The 23,486-nt window shown below is 40.1% G+C and overlaps 1 protein-coding gene across 1 annotated transcript; it reads right to left on the bottom strand.

The window, feature by feature from the left end:
- Window positions 1-9,095: 9,095 nt before the first annotated feature.
- Window positions 9,096-22,193, bottom strand: LOC130646009 (uncharacterized). Its single transcript, XM_057452140.1, has 3 exons — window positions 22,170-22,193; window positions 20,890-21,697; window positions 9,096-9,528 (listed from the first exon to the last, which is right to left on the bottom strand). Exons 1-3 carry the CDS (start codon window positions 22,191-22,193, stop codon window positions 9,122-9,124), a joined length of 1,239 nt encoding a protein of 412 aa, XP_057308123.1. The 3' UTR covers window positions 9,096-9,121.
- Between the last annotated feature and the right edge of the window lie 1,293 nt (window positions 22,194-23,486).

Genomic DNA, 23,486 nt, shown 5'->3' with positions numbered 1-23,486 from the left:
CAAAAACAAAGATGTTCATTACCGATTTAAAAAAAGAAGCCAAGGCGTTAGGTATTCGTAACATTTCAACCATGAATAAGGCCACCCTTATCGAGGTGATTCGTAAGGTTAAGTACAAGGATGCCTCCACTCAAACCTATGGTCCTTACTGCGAACCATGTTTGATGATAGCATTGGATAAGCGTCTTGAACAATGCTCGAGAGACCCTAAGGAGAAGCGTAGACGAGTGATACATGATGGAGACCTGCTGATAGACTCAGATACTGGAGAATTACTCAATTAATCTAGTATGTTGAATAACACACTAGATTATGAATACGCGGGTGGTTCCTCTAAATACTGCTGGCATATTGTGCAGATTGAATTTTTTTGAGCAGTTCAGCTTTCGCCTCCTCACGCCCTTTTGCGACAAGCTGCTGTCGCTCCCGTTCATTGATCGAGTCCACGATTTGCGTGTTCGTTGTCGGGCTTGCTCTTTCAGCACCATGTACTTTTGCTTTTCCTGTATGATTAAGCTGAACTCATGGTCGCTAATAACGCTATTCTCCACAGCTTTAGAGATTAAGTCAACGATAGAGTTCAACTTGGTTTCCGCTAGTAGTCTGATGCTTTCATGCTTCTTACTCTTGACACCTAACCTCTTCCCAGCATTCCTTAGACCCGCTTGTCCCAACCCTACGCAATCGTAATTCCACCCATGGCCACGGCTAATGGTACGCCGATCCCAGATAGCATGCTACCAATGCCAACGCTTGAAGTTATCACACTTGCCGTCAATAACCCGTGATCCATGTATCTAACCCACGTATCATGCATTTTAAAATTTTTGGCGAGCTTGTCTCGCTCTTTAATCTCAGCCCGCAGTTATTGTTCCACTTCTTCGATTGTCTTCAGTCTATAGACTTGTGAACTGTCCTCCTCCGTACCCCCCGGAGGTGCAGAAGGTAAAGGCGGATAAAGCTTAGTAACAACTGTCATATTTATTCTATGAGCAAATGCATAGTAATTCCAACGAACGAAACGTTCCTATCGTGGTGTCAGCATAAACTCTAGCCTGTCTGTTGAACCTTTCAAAGGAAGGTATACAGGAGTGTCAAAACTCCATGTCAACATGTCTCCCCATGCAATTAGCTCTTTGGTGGGAAGCATAGCCAGTATCTTGGATTTTTCACCATCCAACAAGCAATCATCCTCATCTAACTGAGAGCAAACAAGCCTCAGTCGCTGGTATACATCAGTCCTGTAGAATGAATTGTAGTCACCCTTCATATAGCATTTTTTACTGGGATCGTAGGGTAGACCCAAGAGCTCTTGCAGTTGTCGATGAATCACCACCGTGTACCCGTCATTGACACGGACCCTGCAGAGTCCATTTTTCAGGACAAACAGCTTAATCTTATCCCCTGCCTGACTGTTGACGATACTCGCTAAATCCTCGATATTGTACAACCCATTCATTATTTCAATTCGAGTAACCGTCTGATCGGGCCCTACCTTACGGATAGTAAACTCGTTGTTACTGTAGAGGTTCAACCATGTAGGGCGGATACTGATCGACTTCAGAGCGATCCTCGTGTCCTGCCCTAGGTAGTTTTCAAATATTGTAGGTTTCTTTATATCTGTGACATACAGCTGTCTCATGTTTCTTTAAAGAAACATGAACACTTACTCGTATAATCCTAGAGTAAAGTATAAGTTCAACAGAGGCGATTGGCCTATCGGTGTAACTAACTTGGAGCACCAGGACCTATACGTGTCTACGGCTCATCATATTTCCGTGGCCTTCCCACAGTTGGGAGGGGCAAGCCTTGGACTATTGGAATATCCAGGTGAATTTCGCTTGTCATTGCGCGACAACGGCGTTGGGGATCTCTGCCAAGCATATGACTGGTTCCGTACCCCTCGTTCAATCCATTTTCAAATTCCATGTATACTACCATATGAGGCGTATTCTCGCGAGGATGAAGGTACCCATGCCATACGAAGGAGGCTTTTCCCAGTACGAGAACCCATACTTCACCTCGGGGTATGCGCAAATATGTCGCGAGTACGGTGCGGACCCCAACGCTTTGTACAAGTTCAAAGCCCTGGTGTAGTCGTTGCCAAATGGTAGATAGTGGCCGCAGGTTGATGGGGATTGGGCCAAATTTATCATTCCCACTAGCCAGGGTCTGACATCGGAGAGCCTGATGAAGCTTAGCAAGAGTATTCGCGTTTACGTGATCTTGCTACTAGGATCCCAAGCGAGTGCCAAGGCCTCAATCCTAGGCTCTAACGCCGATAACTTCACGGCTAGACAGATCCTCCTGCAGAAATTCGAGGCCATGGTTCAACGTGAGGAAAATGTAGGTCAAGACATCACCGAGTTTCAAAAGGTGCTGCAGTATGCACGGACGCCAGTAAATTTCGCCGTGATGTCCAGCGTGTATATGCTCCCCTCCAACATGGATCTCCGCATTGGAAAGATTGTTGGGTATAACAATAACGTTCTGATCGCGCCCTCTAACATAGGTGTAGGCGTGGAGCTAGACCTGAATAACATGGGCCATGCTGTCAAGCATGAGGCAGCCTTAACCACACCTCCTAGGCAACATATCGAGTCGGAGAAAACCACACCTCACCGTGATATCACAGTAGGTGCGGCTGCCGCACCCTTTCCAAGAAAGTCCACAGGCAGCATGAGGATACCAAGGCCACTGTTATCACGTTGGCAGTAGGACTGATCCTCGCATATATTTGGTGGAAGTAAGTCTAATTTGTTGATCAACAAATTAGACGTGAATTTACGACCTTTTTCCCCTCCACGACGTTTGCCGCAACTTTGAAAAAGAATGATATAATACTGCCAATAATACCTGGAAGAGCAACACCTGCTTTTCCTGCAAGGTACTTTAGGAATTTTTCTATTCTTTCAAGCTGTTTCCGTACAAAACCTTTCCCACTTGTACTTCCCCCAGCACTACCTCCTCCAGCAGCACCTCCACCTCCCGTAACGGTGAGCACGATGGTTGAAATCAGGAGACCAACAGCTGAGACGATGCTTGCAATAGTAATCCCCTGTTCCTTGAAGAGAATCTTGAGCTTTTCCACGAGTGACGATTCATCCCCCGCAATTTTCATCAGAGTGTCTGTAATGTGCGCCGTGCGCTTTTCGTGCTTCTTCCTTCTTATCCTTTAATTGTTCTAGCTCTTCCCTTGCCTTCGCGATGTCCTTGTTCCAGATAGTTAGCTGCTCCTCGGATACTCCAGGCGTAGCTTTCTTGCTCTCGAGATGTTTCACCTTGGCCTCTGCTTTGTCTATTTCGCTATCGTAAAATATCATCTTACGCTTCAGCTGCTTCAGGTTACCTCGCAACGTTTGGAGCTCGAAGTTGAGCCCTCTTCTTTCACATTCCGTGAAGCTTCCATCCCCGCCAAAGGAAGTATCTTCGATCAAACTCTCCGTGTCATCGAGCACGTTCTCGAGTAGCAGCAACATTTCAATGTCATCAGCCTTTTCATCGACATTATCCAATTCGTTAAGGAGTTTCTGAGCCACAGTCTTACTACCCTTGTGTGATGTAGTATAGTCGTCGAACCCCATGGTTTGCAATCGCCCTGCACCTACCCTCCTCCTTATCTCGAAAACGCACCTCAATTCACCATTCCTTTTCGCGAGCTCTATACCATCGTAAAGAAGCCGGTTCCCGTCGACTTTAAACTCGTTGTAGTATCTTGCACTCGTCTCTCCCAGCTCCCCACTAAGAGCTTCGTAGAGGCTATCAACTTTTGATTTTAGTAGCTCCTGCCTTGCCGTCGTGGTGTCAGTGAGGCCGCCTCGTGAAGGTGTTGCAGGCGTAGTGCTTGATCCGGAAATATCCTCGGGTCGAAGGATCTCGCTCTCACTGCTGAACTCCTCGGTTCGTCTTGAATATCTCGCTCTGGCGTGAAGTCATATCCTTCATATATTAGATTGATCGGCATTTATTTCACCCCCTTAGAACATATAATAAATGTATGGAACTATCTTAAATCCGCATAGGGAATTAAAGACAATGTTTGCCATGGAAGGCAAGAAACAGCGTGTTAAAGTCTCCCATGTCCCCAGCACGATCAATCAGAACTAGGACTTGTATATCGACATACCAAACATGGGTCAGAATGATGTAATTTTCCCGGGGTCTCTTAAACTCCTCTTTGACTTGGGGCTTACGGGTACCAACACCAAGCGCACCATCGTTAGCAATATCGGCAAAGCCCTGGTTCAAAATCTTCGCATCGGCTTGAACGGTAATGAATTACTGAACCTCAGTGATTTTAATATCCTCGCTGTGTATCAAGATCTCTGGCTGCCTAAACTTGAGCGCGATAACAACCTAATTCTTGAAGGTATCAACCCCAACGACGGTACAATCCACAGCCAATTAGGGTCTCGCGAGTGCTATGATGTCGCGATACAGCCTTCTTGCCCTACTCTATGAGCGTGTACTCCGCAGCAAGGTTATAACGATGAAGAAAGCCAATACCAGCTATTATCTCCAGATCGACACTCCTGCCAAGAGTTTGAAGGGCGTTTTACTACTATTTGTGGACCCCGGGAAAGTGAAATCTTATGCTGGCGCTAACGAGGTCTTCTACAACCCCAAGATCGAGAAAATCGCAATCACGGCAGAAGGTGAGCCTAACGAACTCTACTCGCATGTTATGCTTCCGAAATATCATCTCGAGCAAATCGTTGAACTCTTTGGTAGCCACAACTCGGAGGTGACCATTGGTCAGTTCATGACTGAGCGCTATGCGCTGTTCATTGATTTCAGAGCGACACCCGATCACAGCCTACACGGTAGCGGAAGGCCATTACAGAGGTTGTCATACGGTATCACTTTGCACATGACGAAGAAAGCTGACGGAACTGGGGATATGCGCTGCTATGTGTACTTGCTCCAAGATGCGCAGTTGAATCTTTTGGATAGGCGTTTCCATAGCGTTGAATATTAAATAAACATGGCAACAATTGGCGTACTCGTAGCAGGCGCTGCTATAAACGCATTGGCATTTAGCGGTTCAAATTACCTCTTCAGCAAATTCAGTGGGCACGGCGAAGAAGAGCGCAAAAGACACATTAAAGCGATCGAACAACTTCAAGCTGCCCAAGAACAGTGGGTGCGGGATCGTCAAGCGAAGATCGACTGGTACAATCAGCAGCGAGAGTTTAAGCGTCAAGCTGGCGAGAGTCTTAAAGAGCTCGATGAAGGCATGCGAGATTACTATATCGCCACGATCGAAAAAGCTCCCAAACTCTCCGACTACTATATACCCAGGCAAACAGCAACAAGACAGTGAGCTGACGTTCATCGTAGGCTCTGCTGGGTTTAGTCGTATACAAGTATATGTAAGAACATTTTTGACATGTATAATAAATAATGTCAAAAGTAAAGTATATCGTTACGGCTGAAGAAGTTGAAAAACTGATCCATATTTATTACCAATCCGAACATCTCTGGACTGGACGCAAAGCCATTAACTACTCTTCGAGCAGAGTGGTCTCTCTAAGAAGCGTGTTACTCACTGGCTGACTCGTCAACTCATGTGGCTCAGACATATCAAAGGCCCCAAGCGCATCAATTATCCACATTTCACCATCACGAAACCCAACGAGATGCATCAATTTGACTTGCTCTACATGCCCCATGACAAGCTTTATGGCAACACCTACAAATACATTTTAACGGGTATTGATGTAGCTTTGAGGTATAAGGTAGCGAGGCCCTTGAGAACGAAGAAAGCCAGCGTCGCCGAAAGTCGCTCACATGCTCAAGGATATTTACAAAGCAGGACCTCTCCGTTATCCGAAGACCTTCCAATGTGATAATGGCTCAGAGCTCAAGTCGGACGTGACAAAGCTGCTAGAAAGCAAAGGTGTTGAGATTAAGCGTGCAACTACTAAATACCACCACACTTTCACGGCGTTCGTCGAGTCCTATAACAAGGTGCTCGCGGAGAGGCTCTTCAAACCCCAAGATGCTCAAGAGCTTGCCTCGGACGAAACTAGTACCACATGGGTCAAGCACCTGCATACCATTGTCAAAAGCCTCAACAATACCAAGACTGTCATGATTGGTATGAAACCTTCGAAAGCGAGCAAGCTTAATGAAGTACCGCTTGCGATAAGCGATGGCCATCTTGAAGAAAAACCTCTGCCTGAGGATGGTCTTTACTTGTAGCTCCTGCGGCCTGGAGAAGAGCATGGTGATCAAAAAAGACGTGCAACGGATGCTTGGTGGAGCAAAAAGACGTATAGACTTGACCGTATCGTAACTGGTACCCGTCCCCTCTACTATTTGGTAGATGGGCCCGATCGAAGCTTCGTGGTTGAGGAGCTTATGCTAGTACCCGAGGGTGTTGAAGTACCTCCGGAGCATGTAAAAGAATGGTAAATTTCATCATGACAGGCTTTGACCATTTTTCTAATTCTCTCTTTTCCTCATGTAATCTGTTGATAGAAGTCAGATTTATAAATAGAGTTATCTAGTTGGAAATTACTCCAAAACTTTCCAGGTCCGAGGGTGCTCAAGTCTGGTCCACAGGCAGGCATTCTTGGACTTTTTGAGTTGAGCATTGATCGATCTCCAGCCATCTATCTGATTCGTTTCCTCATTGATGAGCTTCACATCAGAGCGCTCCGAAGGGTACCACATGAACAGCTGTTTTTTCTGGCGACGGAGATTTTTAGGTAATGCCGTATAACTCTGCGTTAATAACCACAAGCTGTGTCCTCGATGCTTCCCCGAGACAGGGAGCTCGAGCAGAGGTTGACGCTTCTTATCCATACTCTCGTCGGTTATCATATCATCAACGATAAACAACGTCTTCTCCCCTGCCAGGAGCTTTGATAGTTGTTCGATCCAGTAAAATAGTTGATCACCCGGCTCAATTAGGAACACATAGTCATATTGCCGCAGACTGGGTCTATCGAGATAGGTCTTATTTCAGCGGATGGTGGGGCAGAGGATTACGATATTATGGAAGTAACCCTTGTATTCTTTATAGAGTAAATCCAACACTCTTTGGGTTTTCCCGCAGCTTGTCGGGCCGGTGAAGATCGCTGTATGAGGGTCTTTTACGATATCAATAACCATGTTTGTTGTATGCCATGGGCAGACAACAAAACCTTGAAGTCTATTTTGGAGGCATCATGGAACGCTTATACCAACCTTGTTTTATCGCGTAATCATCGAATAATATCGCTCCTGTCATATATCCAGCGAGCTTTAAGCCGTCCTCCAGGTCCATCTTGGCCCCTGGTCTAGAAACCTCCAGCGCTTTTTTTTGCACCCAGTGCCAAGACAATAGTATAGGATACTAGTCTGGCAGATCCCCACAGGGAATCGACAACTTCTTTTTGATACTTTTTGCCGCTCATTTATATTATATATAATTATCGCATGTGAAAAATGTCAATATCTGACGCTGCTCTGGTGCATGTGTTTCAGCAGGCTGTTGATCCGTTGCAGGCTTTTTGCGGAAAATATAATATGCCCCTCCCACACAGGCGAGTATAGCAACGAGACCCCCAGCGCCATAGATATATCCACTGCCCATGTACTTGGAGGGACCTGTGGCAGGTTCCTGACCCTCTTGCGAGGTACTTTTGTCTACGTTCTTCTTCAGGTTGGCCTTGTTATTGCGGTTCCATTCGGCAAGTCTCTTGCCAGCAGCAACAGGACCCACGTTTTTCTTGGTAATTACTTGGTTATTAGAATCTTCACCCATTTTATTTTGAGACAAAGCGGTTGCCTTTTGCAATGTTTTCGCTTGCCCACATTGGCTGAGTATTGGTGTAGTGGAGCCTTTTCGCTACTTCATCAAGCGACGGAGCACCCCCATTTTCTACATATTTAAATGGTATTTTGTGATCGATATGCCACTCACCGTAATTTTCCCAGCTCATGCCTTCCAAGAACTGGGCTTCAATATGGGTCCGTAGTGTATCCGTATTGCACCCGAGGTACTCCTGCGAGCCCAGCTCTTTGTTTGCCCCTAGAGCCTCGCGCGTTCGACTGCGTACAATATTAGCGAGATGTCCGACAGGATCGCATTCTTTGCACTTGGATCTTTCTTTTTGATGCTTGCCGATCCCTCCACCTCCGCAGTCTTTACATATGTATCTTATTCTTTCATGAGAGCAAATCTGACTACCCTTACAATCTTTGCACTGGGACCTTATTCTTTCATGAGGGCAACCCTTGCAGTCCTTGCATTGACTCTTCTGTTTTTGATGAGGGCATTTGTTTCTTTCCATTGACGTCTTTGCACTATCGAGGCATTTGATGCACATGTTCGTCAATTGACCGTTACGTTTGTCGATCCTAAAATTATTCAAAGATAAAAGGTGTTTGCATTGCGTGCATTTATTGCTACGAGCTTTGCCGTTCTCTTCCATCATTTTTTGATGAACCTCAGGTTTATCAAAACAAGTTTTCACCGGACGACGTAGCGTGCGCTGCGACTCTATTTTACGACTCATCGTTTATTGACTTGGTTGGTAGGAAGGGTCGCTTCTTTTTGATCATCACACTGAGCTGGGTGTGATTAATCGTGTGCGCAGCAATAAGCAGGGGTGTCAATAGTTTTCCAAAAGCGGAACATACCAGTATCCTCAAGTCAGCCATACTATCCCTGATGATGGGGTGCTCCTCGATATCTTGCCTCAGGTCTTCGGGACTATCGATAGACACCATGTTGCTGACAGCTTTGGTGTAGATGCTTATGGCATGAATTGACAGTGCCTTGGCAGTCTTCTCTCCTTTTTCCTGGATTTCACGCTGAATGTACTCAGAGTACACCTTGTCGATGACTTCGTCTGATGCTTTATCAGTATATCTTTGTCTAAGAAATCATTCATTAGGTTCAACAATATAGCTGCAGTTTGACTTAAGAAATGCGGGTCTGCATATGGCATTCCACAGTAGATGCTCCACGCAAAACTATGACATTTGACTCGCAAAGCTCATAAAATTTAATGTCACACTTATGCTTTTTATTCTTGATACATTGACAAAACATTAATCAACCTGTCCATAAAACTATTGATTCATCCAATCATAGATCTCAATTAGGATTATATAACCTCCGCATTGTTTAGTTGAAATGTTTCAGAAGATTGCCAAGCTTTTCTAAACGACCAATACTGTTAGCATTGTCAGAAAAATGCCAAAATCGAAGAATTAGCTGGAAACGATTTCGACTCATTACTCTTGACGAAGAAGAAGAGTTGTAAAAGATATCTTGTGACCAATAATGTTCTATTGTGGGCATGTTTAAAAAACCCATGTGGAGCATTACCGCTATAAAGCATCTCATTTCTTGAGAGGAAACCTCTTTCCACTGATGAAGATGAGAACTTCTTCGTAAAGGCCTTAGCTTGTTAATCTCAGCTTCAGCACACATGTTGTTTTCCATTACCATGGTATCAATCAAGTCTTTAGTCATAAATAAATACATAAAATCAATTGGTTGCTTCAGGGATACTGTAGATATTTTTAAACCTAGATTTTCATCAAAAGAAAAATTAAGTAGTTGATTAGGCTCAGGATTTCATCGTAAGACATTACTTGTTGGCCACTTTTCCTGTGTGTAAAAGGTAGTATATATTTTGATTTGTAAGACTAATGACAGATTTTGTTATCTTCTTAATTTCTTCTTCTTTTAACTCAGCTATTGCAAAGTTTTATACTGATTGGGAAGCCATTACACCGTAAGACACAATTAATGTCTTACGATGTTATCCAGCTCGAATTTAAATGCGATACTCGAAAATACGTTTAAAAAAATAGTGCAAAGCAAAGTTTGAAAATACGTTCGACAATAATTCAAATAGAATTTTTTTCAAAGACTGAGGGTTTACCAGAAGGTACGAGATATCTCGTAGTGAAGTGGTCGGTCAGTATTCATTGGTGCCCAATGCCAACATACGAGAAAACCTGAATGAGATATCTCATAGCATGACACTCGGCAAAATTCAGTAATCATCCAGCGCCACGCTATGAGTAAATTCGTAGTAAAACCTTTATTCAGAGATGATTCAGAACATGCCTTGCTTTCAATTTTTTTAACATCTTTGTTGAGAAGTTAGGTTTTAATAATACTTTCAGAAATATCACGAAACGGGTAGCTATGTATAGAAGTAACAACGTTAACTTTTTGAAAGAAGTCTTAATACGTTGTGATAGAAAAGATAAATACATAATCAAAAGTAGTTAAATATTATTTATAGCTAGCTAGCTAGTGTTCCGACCCATTTTGTTTGACTGTGCCATGTTGCCGTAAAAACTGTTCCGCCTAATATTATCGGGCGCTGGTCCATATTGTCGTGGGTTCTTTGGACAATAGGGACGGTCATAATAGCTTGTCCCATACTGTCGTGGCTCTTCTACACAATACAACACGGTGATAAACGCTTGCACTATATTGTCGGGACTCTTTAATACGGGAAAAGTGTTAAACGCATAAAAGTAAGATAAATTATGCCAGTAACACATTTTATTCGTGAACACTAAAAAAGTAAGAAAAAAATTGTGAACAAAATTACAATCAGAATCCATAAAGCTTGTACGAACGTGGTTTTTCTCTGTCATAATGCAGCAGCACGATTTATCACACCATTTACAAACTATTTGCCATTGACTGAATGGATAATTTTTGGTAATCCAAAGACAGCTAGAAACCTATCCACAAACCTTTCTGAAGTTTCATGGTGCTGCTTTACGTACAAGTGGAAACATGACATGAAACTTTGAAAAATGATCAAGGTCGAGATTGCTGTTCTGGATGAAAAAAAATACTAGATGCAATTTTTTTTCGAAAATGAATTTGGTCTGTGGATCACGTTACAGGTTCACTGGTCGGTGAAAAATAAAAGTAAAAATAAAAGTGAAAAACACATATACCAGTTAAGGTGGCATAGCCCTTTTTTATCCGTTCAAGCAGATAAATTTTCAGTAAGTGTGTTATTTATACGAAGTTTCTTTATTATTTCCTGAAATTATTGGCCTTCAGACACAGAAGCAGTTTTTTTTTTAATTTTTTACTTTACTGAGCCAGCAGATATACTTATTTATATATATGGAGTAAGGAAGAAAAGAACTAGCTTTTACGAGCTCCAACTTTTTACAACCACTTTTCCCTAAATGAGCTGACAAGTATGTTTGGAAAGCTTACTCCATATCAAGAGAATACAACGATTATGGGAATAAAAGCGAAGAAGACGTGCATGAAGGTGTCCCACGTACCACGCACGATTAATCAGTACGAAGACTGTACGACTGTACGTGGACGAGCTTAACATGGATCAGAACAATGTCACCTACGAGGGAGTCTTAAGCTCCTTTTCGATCTTGAGCTGATTGGTACAAATACCCGACGTACAATCGTAAGCAACATCAGGAAGAGTATAGCAACATCGGGAAGAGTACAGAATCTCTGTATCACCTTGAACGGTAACAACGTCCACAGCATCGACGATTATAATGCGCTTGCTGAATTCAGGGACTTGTGGCTGCCCAAGTTCGAACGCGAAAATAACCTTATACTCGAGGGTATAAATCCCAATGATAATATAAGAGCGCTCCAGGTGAAAGTGGAAAATGTTTGTGCTCACCAGGGATCTGCCTTTTTACCAACCAGGACTACATGATCGCCTTAAGTTTGTTTTCCATTTTGCAGCGTATTTAGACGTGATCAACGATGAGGGTACAGGTGATCTACTGCAGCAAAGCCTGCTGACAATAGATAACTAATATTGCACTCAAGTTTGACAAAGTAAACTACGAAGGCCTTGCAAGTGTTGTTGTATCACGGTATAGTAGCTTAGCACTAACTTTCGAAAGAGCACTCCATAGCAATGTTCTTATCTTGAAGAAGAAATGTATGAGTTATAATCTGCAGCTGGATACCCCGGCCAAGTGCTTGAAAGGTATCCTTTTACTGTACGTAGACCCTGCCAAGATTAAAGCGAACAGTGGAGTAAGCGAAGTCTTCTGCAGTCCCAACATCGAAAAAGTCTTTGTCAAAGAAAAATCACTGTCAAAGGCAAGCCCAATAAACTTTACTCACACGACATAGTCCCAAATTATCATTTTGAGCAAATTGTTAATTTCTTTGGTAATGATCGGGCAATTTATGACCAAGATATATGTGCATTTTGTAGACTTCTGTAGACGAACCATATACTCCACGATAGCAAAAGCTTCCTGCAGATAATGTCGGACGGCATTAGCCTGTACATCACTAGGCTGGTGATACCGGTAATATCCGCTTTTATGTCTACCTCCTTTCCGATGCCCGGCTGAATATTAGCCAGCTTGCACGGGAAAGTGTATTGGGTGGGTGAACATTCTGACCCTAGATGTTGTGACAGACACTCATACAGCCATTTAGCGGCCCTACCTCGTGTGAAAATATCAAGCGCATGCTGGGCCTTTTCGAAAACGATTACAAACTCTATTTACCTCTCTTTGGAAGGATAACTACGTCTTCCTCATAAATCCCAAAGATCAACTTTTTGACTGGATCGATAAACTCTCGAGTTTACTGGGTGGTAAAGAGACACTTTTTATCGTCCACGACATGATTGTGCACGATAACCTCGACAAGGGAAGACAGTATCTGCTTGAACTAGCCACTTGAGGGAGGCACAGAAAGAATAGTTTATGGTTGTTTACACAGTCTTATACAGTATTGTCCAAGAACCTCCGAAAGCAGAAAAAGCAGCTCTTCCTCTGCTACTCTCATGGGAGACAGGACATGAAACTTATCGATGACGAAACCAACATTATCAATGACTGGGAGCCCATCAAGACTCAGCTAACTAAGTCGAAACATGCTTGTTTGTATGTACGACTGAAGCACCTAGGGGACTATAAAATTTTCCAGTGATCGGCGTGTAAAATACCAGATGGATTTTTCCGCAGAGAAAAGATGCCTCTTGCAATCGTGAACCATTTCTAAGGCAGCAAGTCCGATCCCTCTACGTCAGGGTATGTGGAGAGCTGTAGTCTATAAGTACAAAATGCGGCTAAGTGACGATATCGATGACCTCCAATGTGTAGACAAATCTGTCTACACCCAGTCAAACACGATTTCACTGACAAAATCTGGGCTTCATTGTTTCCTTGCAAGGTGTGCAGGGTCTGCGACTCTCCAAAATCAGGTCGCGTTTCTACGACGACGCACCGTGACTGGCTTTGAAAAACCTCAAAAAGACAACGGTATGATAATAATCCAGAAAAAAAACGGCAGCGCCTACCCGTATGTTACTATCAGTTGCCAGCAAGGTTATGTGCCGAAAAAGATTCGAAAGACGTTTGTTGACTACCCCAATGGTTACATTGTGATACTTGCAGAGACTCCGAATGCCATCTTTTACTACTGTTGGCTTCGAGAGAGTGGATGTATTAAATTCTGATCATCCAAGACATTTTTGGCTTGGTCAGAACTACACATACCAGCACCTCTAAGAGCTTGCTAAGTAAGTCTTGCAGTCGTACAGATTTGTCCATTGGACTCCTAAAATATGCCAAAAGATGTCTTCTCAACTTACCCTGTTCAATGCCGTACTTGCCGAAATTGTCGAGATCTTGTACAATCAACACTTGACCTCAACCTCGATTTAAACGTCCAGATCTCGGGAGATTTTTGGGAATCCGTGATATTGCGACAATATAAAGAGACGAGCAAACAATGCCCCGGCGTGAGCTCAATAGTTTGGATTTAAACCAACCCTTGCAGCGCCCGAAGCATGCTAACCCTCACAATCTATTTGTAACACTGGATGGTGCAAAATGAGCAGCGCGAAGGCATTAAAAAATTGACACAGCGATTGGTATACTGGAAGATGAGCTTTAAATTTAGAAAGAGAAGAATGCAGAGTTGCACCAAGAGCTTGATGAGAAGGATAAGGAAATAGAACACTTGCAACAAGAATATGTTCCACATCGAATCCCCATAGACACTGTCCTCTGCGTAGTGGATAAGAATGCTCCTTACGAGCTGGCGAACATAACCACTATATGATCCATACATGCCTGGTGTCGCGTCAAGGAAGATGTCCTTGACACGCACAAATTTCACCACAACTAGTTTACACGAAGAAGATTTTCAAAGGGATGTTCCACATCGATATGTCGAGGCTTTTTTGACTCCTTGTAAATAACAAAAATGACCAGTACATCGATTCTTGTCAGGATATATTTGTACGTGTTGCCGTATACTTTGTCGTGTGGCATATAGAGCAGATCGAATTGATGCATTTCATTCGGCTTTTACGTTGAATTGAGGGTAGTCGATCTTTAAGGGCCGCATCTTGATGACTTTTATCCAGTCCAGAGATGCTCTGGCTTTTATGCTTCTTGGACAGATGCCGTTTGCACTTTTTTATGTCTCTATTTCATGACAAAACAATGTGTTTTTGTAACACGTTATGCTCAGCTGTGCTTGTAGACGGCGTACCGTAACAAGGCTAGGGACGCTGTAATGAACGTGTGTTCATCGTTCTTCTAATCCTCAGAAGAAACGTGGAAGACGGAGAGCTTTGGAGCCTTTTCAAGGATGAATGAAGTACTTTCTCATTCTCTCCTCCAAGTCGGCGAGATCTGCGCCTGCCTTGAGCGCTGTGTACGTTTTTCAGAGAATCGGTCAAGCTTCGCTTGACCATCCTTGGTCAACTGTGCTTGAGCAGTCTGTAGTTTTTGAACGGCTTTGTTGTGCCTTTTGCGTTCTTCCTCACCGTTCCCCGAAAGTTTACTGAATAGAAAATTGGTGCCAGAAAGTGCACTGATTGCTGCTCCTGCGATGATAACTCCGGTGGTAGTCATTTATTCAAAGACCTTTCGTTCACGCACTCTGTGGGACTCTACAGGTGCTGATGAGTTGTTGCGCAGTATGAGAATCACCTGCGCCGCCGCCTGCATGGGGATGGAGAATTTCAGCTCTCAGAGACATTCGTTTCTCGCTCGCAAAAAATGCCTTTCAGCAGCCTCCTGAAACTTGCAACCTCGACGCCCCCATCCCTCCTCGTGCTGAATTGGATCACATTCGCAGACATATTCTATTACAGACTTTCCCTTTTCAAGCCCGGAGATTTTTTTGTGGTAACCACTCTCGCTCAAGTCATGCAGTCGGCGGGAACGTAATCTATTTTGCACGAGAGATACTTCAGCAAGAGCCCTTAACAATTGTCATGCTGCGTTTGTACGCCTCCTTATCTCACCCGTCGAGGACCGGAAACACGTTCTTCACGTACATGTCATGCCCGGCAGTGTCTCTTAGCAAGAGAGACATCTTGGTACCTTCACAGCTTTTCCTAGCCGTGGAAAAGGTGTGATCGTCAACATTCCGCAATCCAGAAGTATCCTTCCCGCGCACGTAGATTTTGCAGCGTCTATTATTCCAACTGGAGAAAATTTCGTATTGCTTGTCATATTGTTTGTTGTATTACGACTATTAATTTTGGTAAACCATAAAGACTGACCAAAACCATGCATGTAACACCTACGGCTTTTTAGGCACAACGCTTGCTGAAATCCACTCCTTCTTCACAGCCATTCTCCGAGTTGCTCTACCTGCGGCAAAGTCATTTTCAAAACAACGTCCATGTCTAATTTTGCAGAGGGTCTTGTCATCCCCAAAATCTTCTTCCTTGCTAGGGCATATCTAAAATTAGGCCGCAGGTCGATCAAAGTTTCGTGAACACATCGATTATCTTCTTGCCATACGGCGAAACAATTGTCATTTACTATACTTAAAAAAAACTCTTTGTATGATTATTTTGTAATATAACGGTTACACTTCGACATATTCTGACATGCCCACATAGGCTGAGTATTTGTATAGTACAGCCTTCTGGCCACTTCAAGTGATGGTTCTTTACCATTTTCTCGGTACATAACAGGAGTCTTTTGAGCCTCGCCTTGATTGTTCCAAAACATCCCTTTGACGAAGTGCTCTTTTATATGACCTCGAAGCGTGTCAATATTGCATCTAAGGTACTCTTAAGAAGAAAGCTCCTTGCAATGCTTAAGGGATTACAAATACGGCATCGATATTTTATCATACCAAAAGGACACAAGGATGATTCTCTAGGCTTAGGGTATAGCGTTTTTCGTTTACCACAGGAGAAAAAAGCACCACCGCCATTCTCCCTACAGCTACGCGTTTGCTTTCCGCAAGGACAGCTATGGCCACCTCCAAAGGCTTTGCGCTGGGATTTTCACTTACCATGCGTCATTTGCTTCGTTCTCTTAACGCCTTGTCAACATCCAAGCACTTGATGCATGTCTTAGTCGGCTGCCCATTCCAGAACCTGACTTTACATTGCGTGCATTGCTTAATATCCATGTTGTTTTGTAAGGCTTTGAGCCTGACGAAAAAATTACACTTGGACACAGTTTAAACAATCCGAAACATGGTTAAATCGTCAGGCTTGCTGCACCGAGGAGCCGGCGTGTCTCCGACAGCCTTCGAATCCGTGTGTGCTTCTAGGATAAATGTTTCTGATGATAAAAAAATTACTTAATGCTCTCACTGAAAAACTGTTTTTTGTGTTTTATATTTTGTAATCTAATGGGCGAGGACTGAATGCACTGAAATGATTGATATTTCTAAAGTTTGATGTGTTTCATAACCTTTTTGTGCAAGATTATTGGGAAATGGCAATACACGACATGCTGAATGAACTTATTTTTGTTGATTTAGACGTGTTTCTCAAAAACCGATCTGTTTTACATTTTGTGTAAACTTTTGTTTACGAACCGACCGTATACAATGTTTCCAAAATAATGATCTTTGTTGATTCAAGTTATTCTTTGCTCATTGATTTTTTGACATTTAGGTTTAAAATTGTTGGTAAAGGGCAATACGGATCATCATACTAAAAAAGATTTTTTTGTGTAACTCGTTGATTTTTAAATTTCTGTAAATTTTTGTGGGAGAGGATGGTATGCAACCGAAGTGACTGATTTTTCTAGATTTAAATTTGATGTTTTCCTAACTATGGCTTTTTCATATTTTTGTATAAGCTTTTAAGGGAAAGACAATATTTAAAATGTGCAAAGAAATTATTTTTGTTGATTTGTGCTAAGTCTTGCAGGCCTCCTTTTTCACATTTCAGAATAAAATACTGAGGGTTTTCAAAATAATCACTTATAAGATGTACATATATTTGAGATGCGTTATTTCTGACATTGTTATTATCCGTGCTGTGACTGTCGATGTTGTACCTCTCAGTGTTCTCACTGTCGGTTTTGTGAGTATTGGTGTTGTGAGTATTGGTGTTGTGAGTGTTGGTGTTGTGAGTGTCGTTGTTGTAACTTTTTATCAACTAGATTTTGCACCTTGCAAGCTGTTCTTTTTTTATTTTGTGTAAGATTTTCAGAACATTTTTGTTTGTATATGCACTGCTGACGTCAGCAAAACATATAAAGCAACCTATTCTTTTCATTGGCCTTTTGCCTAAGTGGATTTCTCCACGAGCCTTATCGACTAGTCTATATTATAATACCCGTATACGTCTGTCCGTCACACAAAATGGTAGCTTAGCTTTCTTTCTCAATTTATTTAACGTCGGAGAAATAACTATGTACATATAGCTTCCTGATATAAAAAAAATTAATAAATACATATTTATAAATATACAGGAAACTAATCAAATCCGACAAAAATTTGTTTAAAGTTTTATGAAAAATGTAAAAAAATTATGAAAAATTATTTAAATAGACCGAGTGACTGAAATCATACTCCTTTAGTTTCGTTTTAAATTTTTTAAGGCTGTTACAACTTTTCAATTCGGAAGGTAAAGTATTCCAAATTTTAGGCCCCAATGAGCGAAGACATTTTTCAAGTTCAATGTTTTAAGATTATTTACATATTGACTTCGTACTGGCGTGTTTGTTTCGTTGCGTTGAAAGATGTCTAACATAAATGGCGGATTTAAATTATTAAGAGATTTAAAAATCTCTATACATTATTCGCATAATTTTCATGTAGTTACTTTTGTTCTTGCTAGAAATGTACTTTTCTTTTCTCTCTGAATATCCGCTATCTACAAATTTTAGGGCTCGCTTATGGAGTTTTTCGACCCTAGAAAGTGATTTTGAAGATGAGAAATTCCAAATAAGTGGACAGTAGTTAAAGTTTGAATACACTAAACTTTCTGCTAAGACACTCTTAGCTTTAAAAGGAAGTATGTTTTTAAATCTATACAAAGCAATTAGTTGCGCAGATGCTTTCTTGCAAACCTCATTTAAGTGCTGATCAAATCTAAGGTTATTTTCAATTTTAACTCCTAACAGTTTGACTGTGTCCTCCGAATATATGTTTTTATCTCCGATTCTTATCAGTTTACTACTTGTGTTTTCTATCCTATCTTTGCTGATGATAATGGATTGAAATTTGTCAGGGTTAGCAATCATTTTATTTTCATGTAGCCATGCTAATGCCTGCTGAGACTCACCTTCTAAAATTTTAATGAGGTTTGGAATTGAATTGGAAAAGCTGGACAATGTATTATCATCAGCATAGTTGTGTAGGTCACTTCTGGGTATAAAAAGAAAAATATCGTTAAGAAAAATATTAAAAATTATCGGGCCTAAGATTGATCCTTGTGGCACACCTGAAAGAATCATTTGGAAAAGACTGTAGTGTCCGTTTATACGAGTAGATTGTTCTCTATTTGTTAGGTATGACAAGACAAATTTCAGGGCATTAATTTCAAATCCATATGCCTCAAGTTTAGCGATTAGTAAATCATGTGGCACGCAATCGAAAGCTTTTGATAGATCCATTAAGACTGCACCAACCACGTAATTCATATCAAGTTATTTCTTCCATTCTTCTAGTAAACGAATTAAGACATGCTGTGTGTTATAGTTTTTCCGATAGGCTGACAAAAATATTGAAAGTTTTGATTCTATGAAGGACATGATTTGACCCTTCGTTATGTTTTCATAGAATTTTGAAAATACATTCAACACACTGACAGCTAAAATTTCTAATGCTATGTTTGTCTTTGCCTCCTTTGCCAAGAGGTGTAACCGTTGCACGTTTGGCTCCATCGGGAAAAATATTCAATTTTATGCTGCTGTTTATAGCATTTTTCAATGGGCCAATCAGATATTCACTAGCTAACTTCACAAGCTTTGGGGGTATTTTGTCTCTACCTGGAGAGGAATTTATGTTTAAATTAGTAAAAAGTTTTTTGATTGTGTTGTCATCTACCTCCTCAAAGTTAAAAAAATATATATTTTCGTGGCAGGCTTTAATTTTGACAATACTCGGATGACTCTCGTATGTTTTAATTATCTCATTAATTAGTCTCCCTTTGTCTAAGGAATTTCGATAATCAATTGATATTGGCTTGGTTCCACTACTTTTTTCTACAATGTTTATATAGTGATCATTAAATAATTCAGCAAGCTCACTGTCATTAGTTATCTGAGCACCATCTTTGATAATCATAATGTTATCATTGTTCAAACCACTTTTATTGGTTATAAACGGCTTAATAGTTTTCCAAAAAGTTTTATTTTCTACAATCCCAGAATCTATAACATTTTTAAAATACATTTTTATGGCTTTCTTTCTGAGGCCAACACACTTATTTCGTTGTTTTTTATATTTAATCTTGTTTTCTTCAGTAGGATCTTTATTGTATCGATTTTTAAATCTTGACCTGGTATAAATGGCTTGCTTAAGTTCTTTATTCATAAAAGGTGCTTCATTTCCCCTGAGCAGTTTCTGTTTTAAAGGGCGATGCTTTTCAATAATAGAACTAAACGTTTTTGTCAAGTGGTCGTAAATTGAAGCAGGGTCATTTTCATTAAAATCAAAACGTGTATTCTTAACATCAGAAAGAAACTTTCTCTTATCAAACTTTCTGTTACTTCTATAAACAATTAGTTTTGGTTTCAGTCTTACCAGATGAGATCTTAGGAAAGTTGTAATCATCAGATGATGGTCACCGAGTCCAGTCTCAGTAACCATAGTGTTTTGAAGAGACTTTTGTTTATTTGTTAAAATAACATCAATTGGTATTCCTTGTTCACTTGCAAAATATGTTTTGTCTTTGACTAAGTTTTTTAGGTCAAAAGTATCGCAAAGAGAAGTTATGTAATGATAATTTATTATTTCATTTTTATTATGAGTATCAATGTTTATGTCCCCCATCACAATGATGTTATCACAAAATGAGAGTGTTTTGCTTAGAATTTTCTCCAAATCTTCAAAGAAACTTTGTAGATTAGAATGACGTGGTGGACGATAAAGGGTGATAATAGTCCATTTTTTGTTTCTGATGTTTAGCTCAGAACATATAATTTCATTACTTGTAAGGTTAGCTATGCTTATTTGCTTACAAACCACTCCCTTTTTTACATACTCAATTAGTCCACCCCCATTTTTATCCCGATCTTTTCTAGATCTTAATTCATAATCATCAATAATAAATTGAACATTTGGAAAAGTACTATCTAATTTTGTTTCAGATAATACAAAATAATCTGGAGCAAATTTCACAAAGATTTCCCTTAAGTCAATTATTTTTTTCCTTAAACTATTGATGTTCAAATATCCTATCAATAGATTGAAAGGATTTTTGATTCTAATATCACAGACATTTTTCAGAGAATTTTGTAAATTTTATGTAGAATCATGTGATTGGTCAGTCTCAAATTGATCATTTAATTCCTTATTGCATTCAGAAGAAGTAACCCCATGATGTGTTACACCCTGAGAACAGGATGCCGTAAGTTCAGTGCTTATCCTATCAGAAATCAGTATACAATTGTATTCTATAAAATCCAGACCTAAAAAATTATTTATATAAAATAAGAAATTATTAGCTAACAAAACTTTACCATTTTCCATTAGATGTAATCCATCTCTCCATAAATAAGATTCCATAATATTACTATTGTCGATAAAAATATAGCCATATTTCGTTGCCTCGTTCTCAAGTATATGATTTAACGATTTGATAAACTCAAAATCAATACGAGTAGAGATAACAACACTTAAAATAAAAACTTTTTTGACGCCATGATTGATGTATACGCGTGATAGTTTGATTATTTTTTCTGCAATTTCATTAACCGATGATTTATTTCTCTTTATATCCAGCAAGTCGTTTATTCCAACATGGACAACTACTATTTCTGGATTCTCATCTACTAAGGTTGATAGAGAGTAATGGCCCAAATTTTTAATATTTGAACCAGGAAAAACTTTAAATCTTGCATCACTGTTTCTCAAATGATTATTGAACTCTCGAGTGCTTATGCGTTTTGCGATGCTATCACTGATGATTCTAATCTTCTTTTTATTTTTACGGGTTTCAGATGATTTGATGTTATGTTGTAAAAGATCTCTTTCTGGAGAACAGTTAATAACGGGATTTGCTCTTCTTATAGATTTTTTTGGTTGTGGTGGTGCGTAACTTTGATTATTTGTAAGTTGTTGTGCGTCATAGTGATTATTGTTGTTTTGTTCGTTCTGAAGTGTGCTAAACCGATTTGAAAGACTGAATCTATTATTATATCGTTTCTCTATTTTTCCCGAGGGACCTTTCTTTACATCGTTCCATTCATTGGTTTCTGATTTTTTTTTAATTTTTTCATGATTATTTTTGTTTACGTCTTGTAACAAAACGTCCCAAACTTTGAGATTCTTTTATCTCGTTTTTTAAAAAATCGTTTTCTTCCTTCAAATGAACAACCAAATCATTTACCATATTGCTTCTTAATTTACCGACTTCATACGAGACGCTGCGCAAGTAACGAGACGCACGCAATGCAGTATAAAAAGGACGGGCGAATCCGTGGATTTTTCCATGGGCTAACGACTAGTCTCTTTAATAATAGCCGTATTCTGTCTGTATGTCTGCGAAAGCCGCGTCCCGTTACGGAACAATTTTTAAAATGCGCACCAATACCCAAATACGATATATTTTTGTCCACTTTTTTGCAACGTGTTAATTTAAAGGACGGGCGACCCCGTGGATTGTTCCACGGGCTAACGATTTCTCTTTAATAATAGCCGTATTCTGTGTGTGTGTCCCACGGTAGTTTACAGGCGGACATTTAGTCTACGCATGCGCAATTTTCCGATTACTTTTTTTATAAAAAAACATGGAGCTGACCTGATCTATTTTAACAGCATTCATACTTAAATGATTTTAATAAATAAGACAATTAAAGAAACGTGCGGAACCGCTGACCATGTGTTTCAGTTCGTCGTATGGGCATTCTTTCAGAGAAACTAACGTGTTTAGCTGGACGTGATCTGTTTGGGGCAAATATTGCTTATGAAACTTAGACAAAAAATCCACTTAATTTTTGTATAGCTGACAAAAAAGATGGATTCCTTCAGTTACAGAGATTTACAGTATTGGTACAAGTTATTTCTCGAAGATAAAAGGTTAAAACATTTTAAAAGAAGCACCTTGACCACTGGCCACTTTTTTGTCCAGAGAAATTGGAGATTGAAGATTGCATAATTTCAATAGAATAACAAGAAGCCCTGCGGCTTAAAGATTTCTGCCATTAGCAATAATCTGAAAAAGTACTGAACTTTAAAGTGGACTGAGTAATATGGGGAAACAAAATCATTGAATATTCTAAAATTTTAAAATTCAATTTTTGATTATTATTGTAACTGTAAATCATAGCTAACTTAACTTACATAAACTTCATTTCTCTATAAGAACAATTTTGAAAGAAAAATAACAAACCTGAAAAATGATGAACAATAAAACAAAATGAAAACAACTTGGAAAATTTCTTTTAAGGTGGCAGCAATTTTTTTTTTTACATAATCAGTTTTGAAAGGTTATTTTCAGACTACATGTTCTTTTTTTTCTTTTATAACACACTTGTCACGATTTTATAACTATAATACATTATCTTTCACCAAAAATATTCAGCCTCATTAATTCTTCTTTAAATTAAAATTCATGAATAATTAATTAGTTCTGCTGAATATAGCTTTAGTCTACGTGCTTGCAAAATTGTACAGAAAGAAACGACGTAATTATTAAAGGGAAACGTTAATAACATCAAAGATGGCGCATTATAAGACGATCTTCATTATGCTACGCTGCACGAGCTATAACTTTCGATAGCATATAAACTTTAAAATAAAGTATTGTTCCTTGGATAATAAAACAATTTGTTGCACTGTAGGATTCTTATTGGCTTAAAACTCAATTTAGCCTCGTTCTTAGACAAAACTCTGTCAAAACGAGACAAAATAAACCTGGAAGAACAATGCAATGTTGTTTACGAAATCCCGTGTAAAGATTGTGATGCAGTGTGCATAGGCGAAACAAAAAGAAAGTTTAAGCAACGAGTACAAGAACATATGCGCGCAGTGAGAAACGGAGATGTGAAGAAAAACGAAATTGCGGACCACAGCTGGAGCAGAAGTCATCAGTTTAATTGGGATGAGAAGAAAATCA

The sequence above is a fragment of the Hydractinia symbiolongicarpus genome, chromosome 5, assembly GCF_029227915.1.
Source record: "Hydractinia symbiolongicarpus strain clone_291-10 chromosome 5, HSymV2.1, whole genome shotgun sequence".
Taxonomy (NCBI): domain Eukaryota; kingdom Metazoa; phylum Cnidaria; class Hydrozoa; order Anthoathecata; family Hydractiniidae; genus Hydractinia; species Hydractinia symbiolongicarpus.
The sequence above is the reverse complement of the archived record's forward strand: the minus strand, read 5'-3'. Positions and strand labels throughout refer to the sequence as shown.